The sequence below is a fragment of the Pholcus phalangioides genome, unplaced genomic scaffold (assembly GCF_987345545.1).
Source record: "Pholcus phalangioides strain wild (caught in Gottingen) unplaced genomic scaffold, Ppha-v1.0 ptg000015l_1, whole genome shotgun sequence".
Lineage (NCBI taxonomy): Eukaryota > Metazoa > Arthropoda > Arachnida > Araneae > Pholcidae > Pholcus > Pholcus phalangioides.
The window spans coordinates 52680218-52697933 of record NW_028301608.1 but is presented as its reverse complement, the minus strand read 5'-3'; the positions used below and the strand labels follow the sequence as shown (position 1 = coordinate 52697933).

At 36.3% G+C, this 17716-nt stretch overlaps 1 protein-coding gene across 1 annotated transcript in view; it reads left to right on the top strand.

Moving 5' to 3' along the window:
- LOC149076200 (otoferlin-like) overlaps positions 1–17716 on the top strand; it is a 232747-nt gene that overhangs the window by 98122 nt on the left and 116909 nt on the right. Inside the window, exons 2-3 of the mRNA XM_089243754.1 lie at positions 153–211; positions 12206–12294. Coding sequence (XP_089099880.1) covers positions 153–211; positions 12206–12294 — 148 coding nt within the window. The remainder of the gene's footprint in view (positions 1–152; positions 212–12205; positions 12295–17716) is intronic.

The following is a 17716-nucleotide window of genomic DNA, read 5'->3' as shown; positions in this document are numbered from 1 at the left end:
AATAATAGCTAAAAATATTCAAGTAGAATGTTTTTATGAACTAAAAAATATCACAAATAAACTGCATTCATCTGACTTTTATAATAAAAAATGTGTATATTTGTAAAAACTAAATCAATTTTTTTTCAAAATCTTTCTGTTCTATCTTTCAGGTAAATCACATTATACTAAAATAAAGGAGAATGAAGGAAGTGATTTGGAGTTCGATCAGGTAATTCTGAAGTTTTATGGTATCACCGATACTGGAATTGATTCCTCTCTACATTTACATTTTTGATTAAAATAATGAAACTTTTTTTATAATTACTGAAGATTCGATTATTTTTATCCTCTGATAAACAAATAATATTTCCTTGTCCTTATATTAATAATATAAGGACAAGGGGAGAATTCAGCCCCAATCTTTGGTGTTTCTGCCTTGTTGTGTGATCGATGACTCATAAATTATACAAGCTATTTTAGTAAATAAAAATTGCCACATTGAATCGAATATATTTATATTCGAAGTTTTTTAAATAAAATGCTTATTCAAATCGGTTGTGCATTTATTATTCCTTACTATTCCTTAAGATTGTTATGATGCTCATGTAAGTTATCGCGTCAAATAACACAGATCTACAAAAACAAAACAACTTTTTTTGATACTTATAGTTTACTTTTAGTTTTGATATGTAACTGTGATTTTTGTATACCTTTCAGTGCTGATTCCAAAAATGCAATTCATTTTTTTTTTCTATTACGTAAGGTTTTTTTCACTAAATGATTTCATATTTTAAGAAATAATACAAATCCAAATATTTTGGAATTATTTTAATTTCATCGCCTCATAAATACATACTTCACATTACTAGCCAAGCCCTCCGTCATTATAATGGTAGGCCCTAAAATCACCCTAAAATTAATGAAATATTTTTGACAATTATCTATTATATTATTCATAACGCACAGTTTCAATGTGATTTGTATGCTGATTACGTATTAACATTGAAATTTAACTTTCAATTTATCTCAAAAACTAGAGCCTATCCGACTATATTCAGTCTAACGCACAGTTTCAATGTGATCTATATGCTACTTATGGTATTGCTATTGAATTTAATTTTCGTTTCTCAAAAAAGTAGATCCTATCTGACAAAACCCCATGACATATTCGGAATCAGCTCCTAAAGTTCACTGGAATGTGTTTAGAAATGATTTACTATGCATTATAAACAAATATAGTATAGTATATAATATTATATTATCAATAGTAATGCATAGGCAGCATGCAAACCACATTGAAACTGTGCATTATAAACAGATACAGTCTCAATCTGGGTTGTATGCTGCCTATACATTACTATTGAAATTTAATTTTCACTTTATCTCAAAAATTATACGTTATGTAATTTTTTAATTTTCTTCCCATTAATCATCATAAAGAACTATAAAAAATGCTAATTATTTTTAAGAAATCTTTTTCATGGCAGACCTGTGTAGCCTGTAATAAAATAATGAATTGCTATGGCTTCATAACTTCCGATCTAATGTAAGTTATGCTCGCAAATTTTTCATTTACCACATGCACGAATAATTTATAGTTATGATCAGCAAAGTTTGCTGGAAATGCATCTAGTTAATTGTCCAGTGCCGGCTAGTTATTCTAAGAGCGTATGTCCCTGATGATTAAAGCCTTTCTGTTTCCGTATGATGTTCAGAAGATAAACACTGCGAACATGTTGAACTTTATGCCTTATCTCTTCCTTTCACTGGTAGCTCCTTTTCACATTCGGGCAAGAAATATTTCTGTGCACTGTGTCTTCCAATATATTCTCTAGAGGAGTCAGAACTATCCTCACCATTTGTTCTCTCCGCGTCCAAGACAGGAATTTGCATAACATGTGAAGGAAATTCTAGACGCATCTTAGGCTTTCCAAAATCTAAAAGCTTTTCTTAAAGGATGTTTCATTTAATTATGATCCACCAAGCTTTCAGGATGTTTAATTAGGATGAAATTAAATTCGCATTTTCCCACCTCAGCTTAATATAATTTCCAACACTCCACACGTATCTTGGAAGAGAGAGAGAGAGGGAGATACGGGTAGAGATCATATTTAAATATCACTGAATTTTATTAGTTGGTTCAGGTTCCTAGAATGAAGAAACTTTTAAGACTTGCATAAGTTTAGTGAAAGGAATAGGAAAGAAACTAATTTTTGAATATCAGTTTTTGATATAAATTATAAGCGACGGTTTGCCCGTGCCAAGATCATCCCTTAAAAGCAACAATCTCGAGATATATCGGGTTATTGAAACCCTCTCATATTCGCCAATCTTGAAATATCTCGGGTTCTTAAAACTTTCTTAAAACGGCAACCCCAAGCCCAGATACCGGTGCAAGTTTTCTTCTCCTGGTGACATGTTTTTCTTTCTCGCAGGGTCGCGTCTCCAGTGGTGTATACGGTAGGGCACTTGCCCGGGTTGCAAGAGAAACTGGGTATTATTCCCGCGGCGGAGACCGAATGACTTTTCTTTCCGAGTTCACTTCGACTTTAGCCGCTGTGGTGGTCGAGTGGTTATAGTGACGGACTCGCGATGCGAGGATCCGAGTTCGAACCCCACAGTGGTGGTCGGTTGAAGTTGGTTTTCTGTGGTTCCCAACTTCAAGGCGCAAATGCGAGCCGATCTCCCCGTTAAAAAGTCTCGCCACAGAGAGCAACAGTCCTACAACGATAAATCATTCAATCATAACACTTCACTCATAGTTAGAAAAACTGGTGGCAGATGGCAGCACTACACATAGCAAGCATTACAGAGAAACAAAAAAAACTTCACGTCAGGTTTCACTACACGTACACGCACATTCCCGCATGTACCAATTCGTTGGGGGTTCCGCGGGGGAGGAGGGGGGGTTGTGTGGGCGGGTTGCATGTGTGGTGTAGCAGTAGTAGGCAGGGCCTCCAAAAAATGGCTCGGGGATCCATGATGTTCTTAAGTCAGCCACCTCGTTGGGCAATTTGCCTGTTGTGGCGTTGTATTTGTATAAATTGCAGAAAATGTGTATTTCCTTGAATTTAGGAAGAACTTGTTCCCAAGCTGGTTGTTGATTACGATCGTCTTCCAAGCCCCGTTTATATGAGAAATAAAAAAATTTAAAAATACCCTTGAAGTTATCGGTGTCAGGGATTTTCGCTACAACCCGTTTACACGGTGTTCAGCTTATGCCGGTATTCCCAGGACTATGTAATAGGGGCTGTTTCCATGACATGCCGGAATCACAGCTGACATCATGCGCGACGTAATTGCTCAAACAGAACGAGTGTGCGCCCGCTTTACTACCCTGTTAATTGCGATAGTTTGCAATCACTGTACTGCCTATTTAACTGAATTATTTCCAAAATTATCTTTTCGACTATTGTACTGATTTTTACTTATTAGTACTGTGATTTGCTTCGTTCAACACCATTTAAACATTTAAAATAAGAAATTTTGCATTTACTTATGCGATAACTTTGACTGAGAACATTTTTCTCATGTCCATTTCAGATGAATCACGTACGTTGATTAATTTTTATCGTGTTGATTGCAAGCCAACTCGAGACAGATAATTTCAATAAATCCTTTTGAACTTTCAAATAACTTTTTATCATCTTTTTGTTTTCATTTAAATTAGGCGTAGCTATCAGAAGAGTTATAGTTAGATGTCATCCTTAATTAAGCATCCTCAAAACTTGGTGGATCATATAATTCAGTGGAACATTCTTTAAGAAAAGATTTCGAAAGCTTGATTATTAAAAATGAAGCTGCAACATAAAAATCCGAGAAGCAAATATTTAAAAAAAATCCTAATATAAAATGTTGGAAGTCAATTACTATTATTTTTAATGCTAATATCAAAAGATATTATTTACCAACTATTTCTTGAATGTTATCCATTTCTCAGCTTATAGGCTACGAAATTTATTATAAAAATACAACACGCGCACACGTGTGACACTAAAACAACAAAATAAACAAGACATCATACAGTAAAATACGCAGCTAAAATGCAAAAAAGCCACGTCAATTCAGCACGTTTCGTTTGCTGATTTTGTCTTCTGAAAAAAATAAATGTTTCAGGATGAAACAGCCCTATAAAGCCCAAGGATATTCTCCCCTTTCTCCGTCGTCATCACTGGTCGCGTGGGATGAACGGAAGTGGGTGACTCAAGATGGTGACAAAAGGAATTTATGGTAGTTTCCACGGTGCAAAGGATTATGGATGAGGAGACCGGAGTCATTCACCATTCCTCCCCCAAAAACATGGGCTTCTTTTGAGGGATGATTAGTCCCTCTTAGTTCCTCTTTTTCCCCCTACGAGGAAAAAAGTTGTCATGATGGTGGTCACCAAAACCCTCCCCCAATCTTGCACATATAAACGGAAATTTAAAGAGATTAAATTTGCTTTGTAACAGGAAACAACAAAGATCAGCGCCACCTATCTGCGATAATTTCATTGCTGATTCAGGTACGAACCCCGCTGATGGCACAGTGGTGAGCGGCCGAAGTTGGCTTGCTGGTTTGCTGCGGTTTTCAACTTCGAGGAGCGAATGCGAGCTGGTCTCCCCCTTTGAAAAAGTCTCTCCGCACAGAGCATACAGTCATCCAATAAGAAAGTTAAGAACCCGCCATTTTCACAACAAAATATCAAGTACAGCAAAATTCTAAGAACATGAAACATACATCTCACTCTGACAACATAAATACGTTAAGGTAGCACAATACACTCAGAACACACGTTCCAGCATATACCAATTCATTAGAAATTTCCCTGATTAATGTTTACGAGGTTCATGTACGGTTAGATGTTGAATCACACACGTCCGTCACGACTCGTCGCAGCCACGAAACTCCTGCCTCGTCTCAGATGAAAAAGAAATTCTTGTTTCCTCTGCTAGCTTTTTCAATCTCACCTGCTCATTGTTATGCTCGTTTGCTTACTCCTATGCTCACTTTCTCACTAACTTGCCAATTCATCAACTTTTGTGCTCACTGATTTGTTCATTTGACACTCCTATGCCCACTTGCTTACTATTTTAGTTATCAATCAATCATTTAATTTCGCTTATGGGATCCTTCGCTTATTTTAGTTATCCACCCGCTCCTATGTGTTCATTTGCTCACTAATTCACTCCCTTCTGTACTCACTTGCTCACCGATTTGCTCATTCACTCACGTCTGTGCTCACTTGTTCACCGATTAGCTTATTCACTCATTCCTATTCTGCTATTCTTATTTTCGCACTAACTTGGTAATTTACTACTTCTGTGCTCACTTGCTCATTCGAGTGAGCTATCAATTGAGGAAATCGGTGTGCAAGTGAGCACAGGAGTGTCAATTGAGGAAATCAATGTGCAAGTGAGCACAGGAGTGTCAGTTGAGGAAATCGGTGTGCAAGTGAGCACAGGAGTGTCAATTCAGGAAATCAGTGAGCAAGTGAGCAAAGGAGTGATAATTGAGCGAATACATGATCACAGAAGTGAATGTGCAAGTCAGTGAGCAAGTGAGCATAGGCTTGAGCGATTGAGCAAATCAGTGAGCAAGAGAGCCCAGGAGTGAGCGATTGAGCAAATCAGTGAGCAAAGGAGCATGGGAGTGAGCGATTGAGCAAATCAGTGAGCAAGGGAGCCTAGGAGTGAGCGACTGAGCAAATCAGAAAATTAATGCTGACTGACTTGCTCATGATCCCACTCACTGTCTATAATCGTTGAATTGCTTGTTGGTAAGTTGCATGGCGGAACCTGGCCTGTGTGAATAGACCTTTAATAGTAGCTAAACGTCTATAACTTCAGACGCCCTATGAAAAAAATAAACTGAACTGAACTGAACCTTTAATGATTTGCACAATCGTGCCTATCAGTACACCAGTCGATGGCAAGTACAAATATTAGTGATTAAATTATTGCAGATACACACACGAGACAGAAACAAATGCATAAGGTTTGAACACAAAAAATATACATGCATAATATAGTTTCGAATCCAGATAGATTGAAAAAAATAAAGCATTAGAAAAGATAAAAAATCATAAAAATAACGTTTCTTATACACGTAAATACTATTTTTGGCATCTGGTATAGGTTTCTAGTTTTGTTAAACAGAATTCAAACATTATTTTTTGAATTCGAAAACCTTTATCAGCGTCGTGAGAACAGAGTTTTGGAATAAACACGATAGAGAATTCTACGTTGCCCAAGCCAGCACACGTTGGAAAATGTATCTCTTTTTTTCCAGATAAGCGAGAGAAGAGTATTCTGTACTAAAAATAAAATATTTCCTCCCACACATACGAATGTTCATCGAGGCTTGAATATGTGTGTGCGCGAGTAATTTTTTAGCTATTCAATTCCAAACACATAAAAACAGCCATCGATCATAACACAGGGTCTAGCCCAGACATAATGCAAATGTTTTCGAATAGCTCCACTTTCGAATATTTCATCCGCGAGGAATTTATCGGAAATCTTTCTTTCTTTATATCTGCGACTACTTGTAAGGATGTAGGAACTGATAAATGATTCGCTCCAAATACGTTGAAAACGAGATAACACAAAATTCATGAAAACATTTTTTTTTTTTAAAGTACGTAATGTATTAGCAATCGTGTCTAGAAAATTCACCGCCTTGAATTTACCGGCAACACCTCACCGCCATGCAATTCACCGCTAGGAAAATTCTCCGACCAACAATTCACCAAATAAAAAATTCATCGCTGGGAAAATTCATTGACAAACAATTCACCGACCGCAGTTCGACATGAGTGAATGAATGATCGAGTGAGCAAGTGAGTCAGTGAGTGAGAGAATGAGCTACTGAGTCAGTGAGTGAGAGAATGAGCTTATGAATCAGTGAGTGAGAGAATGAGCTAATGAGTCAGTGAGTGAGAGAATGAGCTTATGAATCAGTGAATGAGCTAATGAATCAGTGAATGAACTAATGACCCAATGAGTGAGCTGATGAGTCTGCGTGTGAGCAAATGAGTTAGTGAGTCGCTCATTATATCACTCACTCACTAGGTCACTCACTCACAATTGCGCTCACCATGTCCCACGATCACTCTCTCAGTAGATAGGTCACTCAGGACCGTATTCACCGACATGGTTTGAACTATTCTCGCAATTTTTAGATGAGAGATCAACATAGATTGGTTAAAAGCCTGAATTTAACCAATCCATGTCGATCTCTTATCAAAAAATTGTGACTATAGTTTAAACCATGTCGGTGAATACCGCCCTCAGTTACTCACTCGATCACTCTCTCAATAGGTATGTCACTCGATCACTCTCTCAATAGGTATGTCACTCGATCACTCTCTCGATATTTAGTCTACCACTGGGTCGCTCATTAGATCACTTACTCTATCTCTAGTTCGCTCACACTATCACCCGCTCAGTTTTGTCGCTCACTAACAGTAATCACTCTGTCACTCACTCACTTACAGTAACCACTCCGCCGCTCACTCGTTACAACTCTACTGCATCATTTACTATATAACTCACTCACTCGGTCATTCCTCGCTCTGTTACTGCCTCACTGATTCGTGTCGAACAGCTGTCGATTAATTGTTGGTCGGCGCATTTTCCGTAAACCAGTAGCAATTTAATCCTATATTACTAAATTTTCAAAATTACCGGATGCCGGGCTTACGATATCGAAAACCAATGGCATACCAGTAGTCAGACTCTGTTATGACTACCTCGTTGTAACGACACCTCGTCTTTAACGTCAATAATTGTCGGTTGTGTCCCATAGAGAATAATGTTAATGAACCTTGTTTGAAATGTGAATGAAAACGCAACACGTCCTCGGATATAACTCATTTTCTCTCGCTTCTGCGTTTTCTCATAGCATTTTCCCATGAAATTCCTAGAAAACTATAACTCATCACATTGAAGAAATGTTTGTTGTTCTACTGATACCTATCGTTGAAAAAAATACATTTATTACATACTTGACGCTCATTAACGTAACCCGAATATGACACATTCCCAATATTATTATTTCCGATAATTTTGTCTTGACTTTTTTGAGAAACATTTCTGTCTTTTTTCGACGAAGATTAATTACTTTAATTTATAATCCTGACTAGAATCATGGGCGAAGATAATTTATAAGTATAAGTTATAAATTATATTATATGATACTATGACTATAAATATAAATATTCATATAGATAACGTGACCGCACATCTCACATATTTCACCATGAAATGCATTTTGATATGCTGCTGACTTGTTGCAGCACTGCTTCTCCTCGCCAAGATTCATTAACAATCTTCACAAGCAATTTTCTTTGGCAATTTCCAATAGCGAATAGCGCCGTTTTTGTTGAGAATTGTCGATATCCCGTTATTATGATCCCCTATTTCCCATATATTAATCGATGAAATATGTTCACCCAAATCAAGATAAAAATAACTTCATGCAGAGTATGTGATTGTGCATCTGATTGAATTTTTCGTCAAAAATGTTTTAAAAAACGTCAGAATCGGTTATTACGACCAGATTTCGCCGAATCTTCTATGTCGTTATAAACGAGTTTGACTGTAATATGGGATAAAATATAATATTGTTTACATGTATATAGTTAAAAATCGCTACAATTTTTAAAAAAATCCGAGTGAGTCTGTGTGTGTCTCTAATCATGCTTTCATGGTCCCCACAAGAGTAGGGCTGATAGGGCTCCAGCCCGAGATGATTCTTAACGGTTATTTGTTTTTTCACGCTATAAATTCACTGTATTAGGGCCCGTGAAACATTTGATAAAGGCACTCGCGAAAGATCGCAGCCTAGGGGCCCTGCTGAAGGATGTGGGGGGATGCATACATTTCATGTGATAATATTTTTACAAGAAGAAATTAATAAAAAGTGAAGGAATTTGTATATTTGAATGCTGTTTACAAAAAAATTATTCGCACGAAGAGGGATTATTTTAGTACAGGAAAAAACTTAGTTTGATTTTTTTGTCAATTGAGGACGCTGCAAAAAAGCAAACCATAATACCGCATCTTTCTTCAATCTCTTCTGTGTTCGAAACGTTCGTATATCTTAAGCCAGTGTGTCGAGCTGAGGTAAGACAACTTCACCAATAGCGCTTTATCGAACAGTGGTCGACACACAATAAAAACTTATGTAAGTGACAATAACTGGAAAATTCAGAAATGAGCGGTTGATCATACTTTCATAGGACTCTGTTTTACATATTTTCATTGATTAGTTTTCACTTTATCGCCCCATCTATACAATTGCGCCCTCTATCGACAAAAAGTTCAACTATTTTTTTTCTGTACCAAAAAAATCTCTTTTCGTAAGGAAAAACTTTTACGCCAACCGCATTCAAATACAGTGGAAACCTCGCTACAACAGTATTCGATATAACGAAAAATCCCTCTACGACGATAGTTTTTGATATTTGCTGAAATTCGTTTTCAATTATATTTTAACTCCTTCACTTATTTTCGTTCTTCTGAAGGCGTCTAATAACATAGGTAATTTGCACCACAGAATCACCGGAAGCGAAAAGGAAGTTATTGCTATCACTACTTGCTGTGCGAGGTACAAAATTGCAATGCAATAAACAACTTTACAGGGACAATATATAAAACTGAATTTTATTAATAAGCCAATCAATTACAATTTTTCGATGCGAATAAATGCATAAAAGCACATTTTCTGGTGATATTAACAACGCCGATTTAAAAAAAATGCGCGCCAACTGCAGTAGATGGTACGTAATGGTAATGCCGCTCCTGGATATAACAATAATCCATCTACAGCGGTATTTTTTCTTGGTCCGCACTGTATTGTTACATCGAGGTTTTACTTTTCCAATTTATGATTTTTCAACTATTTACAAATTTATGGGAAATTCAGTATTTTCAATAAAAAAATTTCTATCTAACAAAACATGAGTTCATGCAAATTTTAGTTTTAATAGAAAACACTTCGAAAAATTTAATTTGCATTTTTTTGTGAAATTTCAGGTTTATGATTGTTATAAAGAAACACTATATATATATAAGTAAAAGTTTTCCTCTACAGAGAACAAACTTTCTAAAGATTTGCAGAACTTTATAAATAAATGAATACACGTTGTATGTAGAGGAAACGTGAAAGTGTCTTTCCGAAGAAAATTTATTTATCTTCTTATCTAAGGAATTTTTCAAAGCTTAAAATATCGGAAATTCCAAAGCTTCTAAATTTTAGATTCATTCCGGAAACTTCCCTTGTTCTATACACATAAGAAAATATCGATTGTCCTTATTAAAACTCGCTTTTTCCGTTCCAAGGACGAGAACAACCCTGACAGCACCATGCCCTGAATTTCATCGTACAGGAAATTGGAAAAAAAATACACATGTGTTTACTTAAGTCTGTCTCATCACGAGAGTCAAACTAATGAATATATTAATTCCGAAGAAGGCTCGTAAATATTCAGAAAGAAACTTGGAATGGTCGTAATGAAAGAGTCCGGTATTTCATTGCAAAACTTTTCTCATGGACAAAAGAGTTGTTTGTTTAAAGGGTGAAATGAAAATTACGTTTTCGTCAGTCATGCCAGGAGACGTTGCGTGAATTAATGAAATAATTGTGTTATCAGAATTTAGACTATGAAATATCTTTTCCCGTTTGATATATTCTGGATTTTTATACGTTCGCGATTTCCCGTTAGATGTTAGGCCATGATTTAATTAAAAAGTTTTGTACGCTCAATCGACTTTCGAGTTGAAAACTGAAAACTAAACACCTTATAGCAGGAGTTCTTGAATTTTTATAGCCGTGACGTAAAATCAACTGGAATGATTAACTTCGCAGCCCATAGGTTTTTTATAATTTTAAAACGCTTGTTGAATATTTCTAATGAAAAATATTTTTGTTTTCCATATTAGTAAAGACATTCAGTACGGTCTTGAAAGATGTGCATAATGAAACGGGGGGGGGGGTGTCATGAATTACTGAAATCTTTATCATGAAATTATTTTTCATAAGTTCTGAATTTTTATTAATTATTACATTTTTTTGTCATAAATTTTGTTATTTCTTTCATTGGTTTTCGGTTACTTTTTTTTCTACTAATTTTCAGTTATATGTCATGAATTCTGGATTTTTTTTCAATGAAATTTAGAATTATATATTTCTTTTATTAATTTCAATTCGTAAAAAGTTCTGAATTTTCATTAAATTTTGTTGAGATATTTTTAACATTCCTGTGCATTCTGTTATAGTGTTATGTGTTTTGGAATACCGACTCTTGCCCATTAAAAATATATATAACATTATGGCCCAAGAGGATATCAAAAAAAAGTCCCGATGCTAAATTGATTTGTGCGACCCATAAGGTCGAGAACACCTGGCTAGCTCATAACTTAAGCTTGTTTAGGGTTTGCCCTAAATGTTTTAAAGATATTATAAACTTTATGATTGTAAACTCTTGAAGATCAATTACCGGTTTTTTAAGATGGCTTCCAGGAGAAAGTGCCTCCGGGGAAAGTGTGATTTATTGCATAGAATTTAGCAATAAAATTTTGAAAACAAAATGTATCTGAAGATGAATATACCCTGCATCAACTTGGCTGAAAAAAATTTGGGCGAATTCAATTAAATTTCACAAAAGAAATTGAAAATTTGAAAAAAATTGAAGAATAAAGATCACAGCTGAAATTTATGCTTTCAATGCATTTTATGAGTATCAAAAATTTAAAATATTCTAAAAAATTAATGCCTGGTTCTGAAAGGGTTAAGAAATTAGTCTGTTTTAGAAAGTTATTTCAGAAATTAAGTATCAAGTAAATATTTGAGTATATACACACCTCTGAAAAACCCGAACCGTATCTCGAAGGAATCTATCGAATTTGAAATAGTGGACGTCCCATCAATACCCTCGATGCTTTCAACATAGTGATACTCATTTAAAAAATTTCCATTATGGTGAATGCAGAATAGATGTACAGTATTATATATCGTTTAAAAAATGGGTAACGTACACAAGTACAATCCGACATCACTGTCGGTTTCAACTTGTTCAAGAGATTTTACTTGTAACTCAAAGTTTCTTTTAAAATTCAGAGCAATTTTATCAAATATTTTCACTGTTGAATTCGGTTATTCCCAAGTTCAGATATAACTCTAAATTTAAAAAAAAATTTCCATTGAAAAAAATAAATTTTTATTTTTTATTTTTTTGCAGTGGTTCGAATGGCCTCTTGGAAGACCAGTCGAAAGTCACGAAATCCTTGAAATCAATTTGATGAACTACAACAAATACTTCACTAACAAGTAAGAAATGCTTTATATTTCTACATTACGTCACGATAATATTTTGTTACACATACATTTTTTTTTATTCATCTAATCCATATACAGGGTACATAACAAACGGGGGGGGGGGGGGGGTTATGGCATTTTACTGGCGAACCGTTGATTCTAGAGGTATACTTCCAGTCATAAAAAGTTTATAAAGAATGCGTAGTACTCGCAATTAGTTATTAAAATTAACTTTTCATATACACTGCTGGCCACCGTAAATGCAACACCCTGAAGGAAGCATGCTAATAATATGAAATTTACAACATGCATTAGCGGAGGTGAGATATGCAAATGATTAGAATTTCAGCGCAGACGCACATCACGCGCGCCTGTGGCGCCACTTCAAAGCGCTATTTAAGGCTTGGAGATTTCGACGATTTGAAGTACGGCAATTGTGTTTTTCTTGTGGTTTTTTCAAAAAAACGATCAATTATGCCTCGTAGAAAACAGCGATCATCTTTTGATCAAGTATCCGAGTTCGACAGAGGAAGGACAGTGGCCTACCGAGATTGTGGATTATCTTTCAGGGAAATCGGTAGTCGTGTTGGACGAAACCAAACAACTGTAATGCGGATATGTGATCGTTGGATGCAGGAGGGTACGACGGACCGACGTGTTCGATCGCATCCACCTCAGTGCACCACTTCACGTGATGACAGGCGTATTGTGCGTATGGCAGTGACGGATCGCTCAGTCACATCACGAACCATAGCACAGCACATTCAGTCTGTACCGCATCATCCAGTGTCTGCGCGTACCATTCGACGCCGTTTACAGCGGAGTGGTCTGTCCGCAAGACGTCCATTGCTTCGTCTACCCTTGACGCAGAACCACAGACGTCTCCGCCGCCAATGGTGCGATGAAAGAAGGATGTGGACGGCACAATGGAATGAAATTGTCTTTACTGACGAGTCACGCTTCTGTCTGCAACACCACGATGGTCGGATTCGAGTCTGGAGACACCGTGGAGAGAGGATGCTGAACAGCTGCGTTATGCACCGCCACACTGGTCCTGCACCGGGTATTATGGTATGGGGTGGTATTGGATATCACTCTCGCACTCCTCTAGTACGCATTGCCGGTACTTTAAAAAGCCAGCGCTACATCTCCGAGGTGTTGGAGCCAGTTGTCCTTCCTTACCTTCAGGGCTTGCCCACAGCCATATTTCAACAGGATAATGCACGACCACACGTGGCACGCATTGTCCAAAGGTTCTTCGTCAATCGCCAGATTGAATTGCTTCCCTGGCCAGCTCGCTCTCCGGATCTTTCGCCGATAGAAAACATGTGGTCCATGGTTGCTCAACGATTGACCCAGATTACATCCCCAGCTGCCACACCAGATCAACTTTGGCAACGCGTGGAAGCTGCTTGGTCTGCTGTACCCCAAGAACACATCCAAAGTCTCTTTGAATCAATGCCGAGGCGTGTGGCAGCGGTGATCTGCAACAATGGTGGCTACTCTGGCTACTGATTTTGGCAGGAACCACACTTCACAGAAGTCTATAAATTTAATCATTTGATGCTTGGTCAACATGTTATCTACAAAATAAATATTGTTACGATATCTCTTGTCTTTCTTGGTGTTGCAATTTGGGTGGCCAGCAGTGTAGTTCCTGTGTGTCACAAAACCCAATCAGAAAGTTGTTGCCCCATCCTTCCTGATGCGAACAAAAAAATTCCATGTTTCTAAGTGCAATATTCACAGAGATATTCAAATTCTGAAAATGAAGGAAATTTGGGACGGAACAGCATTAAATGCGGGTAAAACGGTTTTCCCGCATTTGGAGCTGTTTTTCCCAAATTCCCTCTGTTTTTCGAATTCGAATATCTCAGTGAATGTTGCACTTATAAACATGGAATTTCTTTTGATGGCATCAGGAGAGACGAGACAACAACTTTCTAATTGGATGTTAGAACACAAGTGGACCGTATAAATATTTAGATTTTTTTTATTTTGATAACTATGCAGCCCTTTGAAAAATGAATGTAAATTATACCTCTAGAATCAACAGTTCGCCAGTAAAATGTCATACGTCCCCCCCCCCACCTGATTGCTATGCAGCCTGTAAATTAAATATCCAAGGAACTTCAATTACGTGTATAAAAACGATGAAAAGTAGGCAATGGAAATGATCATGTGTATTTATTTGAACGATTTTTTGTCGAAAAATGTTTGAAAAATGCAAATCCCCCATCGTTTCAGTGTTTGCACTCTCTCAAAATTCGCAATAAAGCAAAGTATAATTTCATGATATAGACTTTTTCGATAAACTCAAAAAAACATCACGGTTTAAATCAAGACATTAGAAAACCAAAAAAAAAAAATTTCTCGAGTGGAGATTTTTTAGATTATTTAGCCAGCTTTTCTGGCTCATTTATCATCTTGAACACGTGTGTCATTACAGACAAAAAAGGAGAGTCTGCTAATTAAGCCCATACGAAAGATTGTTGATTGTATGGCTAATGTTGAAAATGTGTAATTAGTCTTTTTTTTTATGACTGACGTGATGTGGCGTTATTTCAGCAATAAAAATAATTCCTTTACTGTACATAATATGAAATTTATTCAATAAAATAATATTTGATCATGTAATAATTTTTTGAGGTAATTTTGCTCTAACAATACTCAACAAGCTGAAATTAATATAAATCTCGATCCGCTATTTTAAACATTATAAAACGCTATCCGTCCATTATAAACATTTTAATAAACGAACAGATTTTTTTTTTTACATTAACACGAGAATAATTTTAATTTTAATCCCACTACTTCTCACAAGCTAACTTAATCTCACTTCCCATTTAAAAGCAATTTTTCTCATTTATTCATCTGCGAGATATAATCTGCGAGATTATTTTACTCACAGTTATATTTCTCGCAATAGATATATTTCGATAGTATCATATTTGGAAAGAAAGAGAGAGTGCAGCATCTCCTATTATCACCACATTCCTACCCTCATTATTTTCCCAGATCGATTCAGCTATCTTGAGAAAGTACCAACCGTTAAACGTGTCGTTTCCTCCTAAGATCTCCATTCTTATTTGCGCACGGATGTTCGAAATTTACTTTTCCCAAGACGGTGCTCATTCTTAAGGATTCGTCCGATGAAGAAAAAAAAAGTAGGAGAGAAACAAAAAACACACAAAAGACAGAGAGGAGTTTCTACTGGTGATGCAGACAGTACAGATTCTGGACTAAGAATAAAACACGGAAAAGCAAACATATGGATTAGTCTCTGAAGAGAATAAACATTGACGATAAAGCTCATGGATTAACTTAGACAGCAAACGAATCTATAAAATACACTGCACGCCGCTCAATGTGATCAAATCGGGACCCATGTCTTGATAATAATAACCAACTGATAACTATATCCGAAAAATACCGATTGTGAGTACGAATGTGAGTGATTGATTGCCCCGTTTGGTCGAACGGGACGTCTGGAAACAGGGTAACTCCATTTTTCTTTTCCACATAACAGGTTTCAAAATATTAAATATATTAAAATGCCTTTTTTTTTCAATTCATCTGAAACCGGACTTTTTTCCCCCTTTGAGCTAAAATCTTTTTTTTAATTCAGAAATTTGTGAGTAGTTCTTTTAATCATTTTTGTCTCACGATGGCCAATTACACCGAGACCTACAATTTATTGTTGATTCCGAACGGCAACCTTTTTTTATGCTCACAGAGAGGTTGGTGCGCTAACCCCTTATTAGTGTGGAACTCCCTGTGGCAGTAATCTTTTCCTGTGGTCATGTCGCCGTTTCTGTTGTACCCCTGTGTCACGAAAGTTTCTGACAAGGAAGAACCGGGTATCGAGCTCGTGATACCTCTAAACATCCTTGTGTACTTTAGGTGAATATTTTACCGACCTGGGATACCGACACCCTGAAATGGAACTGCCTAATGAGTATTGCAAATTGTGATAGTTTTTATAATGTACGGTACGTTTTATCGATTCTCTTGTGGACGTCTTCCAGCGAAGAACTGTGAATGTGGTTACCTGAAAGAAACTGACCAAGATCTGAAAAAAGACAGACTCTTTCTTTTATCTTGCACATTTCTTCATTATAAGAAATCCATTGCAAATGAAGCGCTACACGTACATGAATCATAGCTGCTATTACTGCCAACTGAGAACGAAAATTTTTGTGAACAAAGTAGCCTTCTCATCTCCTACATAATCATGTAGATTGATTAAAGATAGGTTATAGAGGAAAAATTAGTCTGGTTCAACCTTAGAATCAAAATATACGAAAAGAAAAAAAAAACGTTTTCCGAAAAAAAAAATTGATGACATTAAGCAATGCCCTAATTACTATAAACGAATTATTCCCATTGTACTTCATTGGTCCATTCCGTATTTAGCGAAAGTGATAACAGTGCCCAAATGATAACATTACCCATTATCCTAACAAGCGGTATCTTTTATAGTGTTATTTGGAAAGAAACATATAGCTGCATCTCTTATTATAATAATATTGTTATAATGGTGGTAGGAATGTGTTGATCATTATCAACACATTCCTACCACCATTATTTTCTCATATCGATGCAGCTATCTTGAGATAGTACCAACCATTAAACGTGTCGTATCCTCCAAGATCTCCATCCTTACTTTTACAAGACTGTTCGAAATTTACTTTTCCCAAGACGGTACTAGTCTAAAGATTCGTCTGTTGAAAAAAAAAAAAGTAAGAGAAAAACACACACACAAGAAACAAAAGTTGAAACTACTGTACAGATTCTATACTAAGAATAAAGAATTAAGCACGGGAAAGCAAACATGGATTCTCTGAAGAAAATAAACATTGAAAATAAAGCTCTTGGATTACCCTCGATAGCGAACGAATCTATAAAGTATGTGTATTTCGAAGTGAAGAAATAAAAAAAATTATCTATACAGAGTAAAGGAAAGTAAAGATACAGTTACATTATCCGGCATTATTTCCGGTAAATATGCTCCTGATCCTATTCCTCGGTGGCCGCAGAACCAATAAATTTCAGATACTACAGAATAAAAAAACAGTTCTAGCAAGTCTTCCCAGTTTCACCCGCATTAGTTCTTTATTCAATGGCATCAGAGGCTACTAATAAAGTGAGTTTGTTGAACACAAACACGAAAGTTCTTCTCTCGCTACTAGAACAGAGAAAAAGAACCGAAGAGTACATTGTAATTGAGGTATGTTTAAGCTTTACTCAGCACTAAAAACGCATGAGAAGAGCCATTACCACCACCATTAATTCTTACTGATAGAATAACGTAAAAGAAAAACCGATGCAAAAAATAAATAGATGGCGAAGAGGGTCTTGAAAAATTCATAGGCCATCGATTTATCGTCATGATGTGCTTCATCGTCAGGAAATCTTGTTCGGTAGAAAAATG